Source organism: Pavona decussata, unplaced genomic scaffold (assembly GCF_977016875.1).
Source record: "Pavona decussata unplaced genomic scaffold, jaPavDecu1.1 SCAFFOLD_4, whole genome shotgun sequence".
In the NCBI taxonomy this organism is placed as follows: domain Eukaryota; kingdom Metazoa; phylum Cnidaria; class Anthozoa; order Scleractinia; family Agariciidae; genus Pavona; species Pavona decussata.
In genome coordinates this window covers 768,828-775,425 of record NW_028145428.1, presented here as the reverse complement: position 1 = coordinate 775,425, position 6,598 = coordinate 768,828, and the positions used below count along the sequence as shown (strand labels likewise).

Here is a 6,598-nt window from a genome sequence, read left to right as displayed (position 1 = left end):
TGGACTCTTAATTCATTGTCAAAATTGAATACATGTTCAACAACATCATGATCATCACTGATAGCCGGGATAAAAAGCAGAAGCAGAGGCAACATCAACAATAAATACAAATGAAACAAATAAATAAATAATTCTTATGAAAGCTTGATCTATTACCAAGTGCTCTCCTTGGTGTTTTGCATAAGTACTCTTTTTATTGGTTCATATAATTTCAAATACTTTTTATTTCGTTTTTTTAGTTTACCTTGTACCATGCTAATTTCGGGCACCCAGAAGTACTTGATTAAAGAATAGCTTTTACTGACTAACACCTGCATGTATACTAGAAAACTGTGTTGGGCCACCCTCGGTTGTGAATTTCGCGTTCTCAAACTCATTAATAATCCATCAAGAGAAAACAAAGAAAATCAATTACTACTTTGACCGTGGTTTGGATATGTGATCCTAATTACCATAAAATTTTGCCAACTTTAGCCTTGAATTTTTCCAAGAATTATTGATCATTTGAGAAGCTATATCAACCACTCGCAAATGTGTTTCATCAGATATCCAAACACCTCGAAGTCGCTTAAAAAAACTCGGCAACCTACTTCTCAGTGTTTGAGTATCTGATGAACACACCTTCTCGTGTTTGATATATTACTTCTTGTACTGTCCGAATAATAGAAGGTTATTCATTCATATTTGCCTTATTCACCTTTTACCTCTACAATATTTCTCTTGTCGTCACCGTGGTGATGTTAATTTAAGGTTTCTACGACTAAAGTTAAGTAAAGGTATCATATATTACGCTAGTAAGAGTTCAACTAGTATGATATTTCCAGAAAATAATTTTAGCCCACCTTCGCCTTCACCTCCGTCTCCACCATCACTTACCTAAAAAGAACAGCACGCGATGTAAAATACAAAATTAAATGAAATTAAATGTGAAGATCAATGCCATTCCCTGCACCGTTTGTATTTTTGAAGAAGAAGAAGAAGAAGAAGAAGAAGAAGAAGAAGAAGAAGAAGAAGAAGAAGAAATGACGATGATGATGATTATCACTCTTTTCACGTTTTTCGATACTGTTGAGTCATCAATGATGGCATGCTTTGCCATCGATACAAAAACATTTACACCAGTTCAGTGTTACTGTGAGCGATACTAAAGCTGTGCAGACTTATTTAAACAATCTTGTTGTTTGGTCAGAATCACTGCACTAAACTAACAAAATTACAAGTTTCATCGGATTAATAGAAAGAGGAATCCTGTTTACTATCCATATTCTACAAAACATTAGCTGAAGAGAAAGGTCTAGTTGTCTTGATTGCAAGTAATCTTATATGGTCAAAGCAAATCCACCATCAGTGCACTAAGGCTGACAAGCTACTGGGTTTCTTTCGCAGCTCTTTGCCATATTAATATCAGTAACATTGGTAGACGTCAATCTCTGAACCTAGCCCTTCTTCGTTCCCACTTCGGCTACGCAACACAGGTGTGGGCCCTACAGTCGATCAAACTGATAAATGCATGAAAGGAGTGCATTGAAAAACTACTAGATAAAGCGTAGTGTTTACCTTACACTGACAGAAATGCCATAGAAAGGGAGGCTTATAACAACGCAGCGATTTACCAAGTAACGATTTAGCTCAAGTTTTATGGACTTGGTAGTTTTCAGCAAGGTCGTAAAGGGTTTAATCGAAATAGGCAGAGCACTCTTCACCGAAAGCCTTCATAGACAAACTATATGAATATTATATGAATTCCCTTTACAATTTATATGTACCAGATAATCCTCGTTCATAAAAATCTATATGAGTAAAGAGTAACATAGATCGTACCCTAAATTGCCAGCTGCCTTTTTGTTTTTAACTCTTCTGTTGCTTCTGTCGTTTCTTATATGTTTTGTATCTAAATAGTCCACCATAACTGGTTAAAACTGTTGTCGTCTCCCTATCTACACGCCAGTCATTAATTTGTTTTCCTATGCCAGTACACGATGCAAAATAAAATTTAACCAGGAGAAATGAAACGATTCTTTCTGAATTCCGATAACTCATGACCCATAAGCATTGAAACCACCCTAAGATCAGTAACGTTTTCATGTATTAGACATTTTCGATCAACAATGACTTTTTTTCCCGTAAACAAACTGCCAGTAAACTTTGAAACATACTTACAGCCACCGCAGGTTTTGGCGCACAAATTCTTCACTAATAGTGAATTGCAACCATAGATCGCCTTTAAATCAGGGCATGCTGGGATTTTGTCTTTACAGCCTTTAGTAAAAGAAAGTTAAGTCTTGGTAAATGCACGTAGTTAAGAAAATTTAAGGTGAATCCTTTAGTGGGATAATTTAACCTACACCGAATGAGTGCCATTTTGAACTAGTGCCTATTGTTTTCAAATAATTGTGTAAATGACGATTTCAGCTGGTACACCTGTTTTAAAAAAATTATCGTGCCGCATCTCGTATTAATAACAACCAGAAATTAAGGTCACATTGCAGGATTTTAACCAACTATCGTCTACCAAGGTTTGATGTTGTTGGTGCTTGCTGTTGTTGTCGGACCGGTCAAAGAGATTACTATCCCGAAACTACAAATGTTAAACAGTTTAACTTGATATATACCCCCTTCCAACTGGCCACTTTTATGTGCCTAACATGGGACATAATAAGCCACTGTTACACTGCAAACACAGAGACTGTTTTACAAATTTTGTCAGTTGCCCTCAGTTCTTTCCGTGACGTATCCGAATATGTATGAAGTGTATGTTAAAATTCACTCACTTTCTCCAGGCGTCGGTGGTAACGGTGGTGGCGGCGTACCTGTAAAAATCAAATTACTTTTATTTTTTCGATTTAGGATGGAAGGTTTACAATGTTTAAAATAATATATATGTCCTATATAAATCGTGATATTAGAAAGTCCTGAGACATCTACCAAAGTTATTTTAATTTCTGATGGGTTACACTGACATTCAACATTCAATATATGTTTTGAATTGCAGTGGTTTTAATTAAAGATTAAATAGTTGATTTGGTCATCGGGTTTGATCATTTTCCTAAGACAGGAATCTCCTTGTGTGACGAAAGTGAAAGAATAGCTAAGACTAACATTTTCTTTCCTTTTCTCCTTTCTTTCATGTCGTACGCGCTCGTTTTGAAATTAACAAAAGACGGAAAAAACATTTATTAAAACAAGGAGCAACATAAGGAATTCTTACGTTAGATATGTTATCGACAGACATGTTACCTGCTGGTGATATCAAGTGATTGATCCAGTTTATGAAGCTGCTTACTCGAGCGAACACTGTATAGTAATCAGTTCTGCAATATGAATGTCCCCAGCTCACAACTCCTCGTAAGACATATTTCCCGTCCTCTTCGCAAACAAGTGGCCCACCACTGTCACCCTAGTTGGATAAGTTTTGATGAAAGTAATATTGAGTTATGTTATTTTTAATAGCTAAAGACAATTGTTGTTGCTCTGTTTGCTTGTTTGTTTGTTTGTTTCGACAAATTCTAGCCTTGGCCTGGTGGGGGATGCTGGGAATTGAAGAGGTAGGACGTGACTACCATGTGACAGTTAAAGTACCTTATCCTGTTTTTCTTTCAATCTATCCATAAAATAATCAACCATTCGATTAATGGAATTGCCTTTTTCCAACTTGCTCCTGCGATATCGCGCGGAATATCGCCTGATACTTAGTCGACGAGGCCATACGCTAAGTTGGCTAAAATCAGGCCATATTCCACAAGATTGAGCAGGATAATTGTTTTATTATTAAACACATTGAATTTACTATTCAACACAACACGAAGCACAGGTGTATAACAGAGAAGCTGGAGGCGATCTGTATTTGTTAAAAAAAGAAACGTATAACATTTTTCAAGTTGGTATGAAATCGAGAGCGTTGACCAAACTTGCATCCAAATTGAGTACTCGTCTAGTGCACCAATCGCTCCGGCAAATATTTCCACAAAGTTATAGCCTCAAAAGCCACAACCAAACAGTGTTTTGAAGTTGTGAAGGATTTGTAGTGTCAGCTGGGTCGAGCTAAACAGACTGGAAAAGCTTTTCAAAGATTTCGGGGGTGAGTATTTCTTTGTTTACTGCGCAAGCAATTTCACCATCATTCCTCGGTGTTTTGACAAACGCATCTAGTGCTTTGTTGCTTGCAAGAACTCCCGATCTGCTATGATACTATTTTTTTTTCAGCTATCTCTATGGCTTTTTGAAAACGCTCTGCCATTTTTCTTCCCGATACACGAAATTACGTATATCGCAGGATATCACTATGACCATACTTGGGTAGTGTTACAATGCGTTGAATAATAAAAAGTGATGTAAGGGTTGTTAATCATTGCTTGTTGTCTATGTACCTGGCATCCACCTCTGCCTTGACCTCCAGCACACAACATGGTCTGTTCATCAACTGGAACCAGTATTCCATTGACTCGACTGCAACTACTGTGTCGAGCGACAGGCAGTACAGCCTGCTGGAGAATTTCAGCAATGTTACCTCCACCGACAGTTCGTCCCCAACCTGCCGGATGAGTTATCGAGAACGTTTGCCAGTCAGCGAGTTAAGTTTACTCAATTGCGATATTTTTCAAACATCATGTAAGATTTTGGAAAGTGAACAAATTGGTAGCCTTACATTGCTAATTTGAGTGACGGTCATACAACTCTTTCGCTATGCACTGACTTTAAATAATACATTTGATACTGCTAAAGCTCGGCATTAAAGAATGTTCATCACTACACCAGCGATAAAATACTCTTTAGTTCATATCAAAGTTAGGTAGTTATGAATTCACAACGATACAACTTGATTTAGAAATTCCGACACTTAAACAAATATTCTTGTATGAGGATATCGTATTTATAAATGCAATTGAGAAAAGACTGAGGCGATTGAAGTCCAGGCAAATACAAGTAGGAGATTATTCTAGTCCTGGTAAAATTCACGTTTAATTTTAATTCCGTACATTAGGAAATGTTAGTAGAGTAGAGGACGATAATAATGCGCTGTTTTGTTACCTGTGATGTAGCATTGTCTTCCCGCTGGGATCCTGCTTCCTGAACGTGGCAAACACACAGTATTGGCCTTTGCACTTGCAGAAATGGACCCGTCAAGCTGTAGAAGGGCAATGTCACTACGCAGCCGGCTCATGTCAAACTGTGCATGTTTGTAGGTCCTTCTTATACGGAAGGTCCTCTCACCTGATGTTGGTCTAGTTAGAGAATGTGCCCCTGTGGAATTGATAGTTTATTTGTTTTAATGTTGGTTTTTATGTGTGATAAGATGAAGGGATTATCATCTTTATCACCATAAAGTTACAGCTTAACGATTGCATGAAAGGGGAAAACAACCCTGACAGCCTTTTCGCCTGTTTTGTCGTAGCGTTCTCTTGAAAGATGCAGATAAGTGGAGTAGTAATTGTGATTTCTTCGTCATGCGTCTTGTCTTTTTTTGACAAAAAGCATACGTTGTCTTGGAAAAGATCGCAACATGACTCTAAAACTGCATGAACGCGGTCTAGGATAATTTATGCAGCTCTACTTTTTTATATCGCAACAGTCCTTTTCTGGCAACTAAATATCTACGAGAGGATTCTGACAAAATGGCACGCATTTGAATCATTCCGGGACTTTCAGTGTTAATGTGGCTTCTTCTCCATCTAAAATTCAGATAGACTATTGGAAAAAGAAGATGGCAGAAAAAAAGAAGGTAATTCAAACACTAGTAAAAAAAACACTATCTTAACATTTTTGGAGTTTTAAAAGTTCTAAACGTTTGGCATCCTGAATCGACAAGAAAACTGTCCGCCTACTAAAACGACAGGTAGGTAACCGAATATCACTGAAATGACTTCCCAGCGGGAGTTAAAGATATACTAAGTACATACCCACAACCACAGTGTAACGATGCATTCCCTGGTAATCTTCAAAGCAGTGGGCTGCGGTGAGGACCCAGTCATTTGCTATCAGTGATCCTCCACAAATGTGGGCTCCATTCACCCTGATAGAAACTTGCCAAGGCCAGGCGTGTGGCAACGCATTTTGACCGTTCACGACTCGGCTATGCGAAAATGGTTTCTTTCCACAGCCTGAGGATTGAAAAATTCAGGGTAAAATTACACACAATACAAGATTGAACAGATAAACCAGCAACAATTTTAACACATAACATCATCATCATCATTTCGATGAATTTCGATGCCTTTTTTTTCCAGAAAACATTTGTATCAACTCTTGTGCCGGCCAGTCATAAGACTGTTCTAAGTTTAGACCAAAAAACAATACTCAGCTGTCTTAACATACAATTCTGTACATCATTTGCCATGAGTCCATTATTTGTATCTAACACTTGAAGAGCGGGCAACAAAAAATTCATAGCCATGGAAAATGTTTCTTCCCTATTTCTTCTCTTCACGTGCGTTTAGTGCAGAGAAAAAAAATATGAAATTTAGTTTATGAAAATGCAGTTTAAAAACAAAGTCTGCGGGTCAGCATGAAAATTGATAGACAGTACTCGGTATATATTCAACGTACCATGAGAGCTTGAAACTCCAAGCACCAAAAGCACGAGTCCTATCCAGAGATTCAT

The 6,598-nt window shown here is 37.6% G+C and overlaps 1 protein-coding gene across 1 annotated transcript; it reads right to left on the bottom strand.

Moving 5' to 3' along the window:
- Nucleotides 1–854: 854 nt before the first annotated feature.
- LOC146489645 (chymotrypsinogen B-like) lies at nucleotides 855–6,598 on the bottom strand. Its single transcript, XM_085104331.1, has 8 exons — nucleotides 6,544–6,598; nucleotides 5,898–6,098; nucleotides 5,029–5,241; nucleotides 4,368–4,531; nucleotides 3,238–3,397; nucleotides 2,772–2,810; nucleotides 2,161–2,259; nucleotides 855–876 (listed from the first exon to the last, which is right to left on the bottom strand). Exons 1-8 carry the CDS (start codon nucleotides 6,596–6,598, stop codon nucleotides 869–871), a joined length of 939 nt encoding a protein of 312 aa, XP_084960457.1. The 3' UTR covers nucleotides 855–868.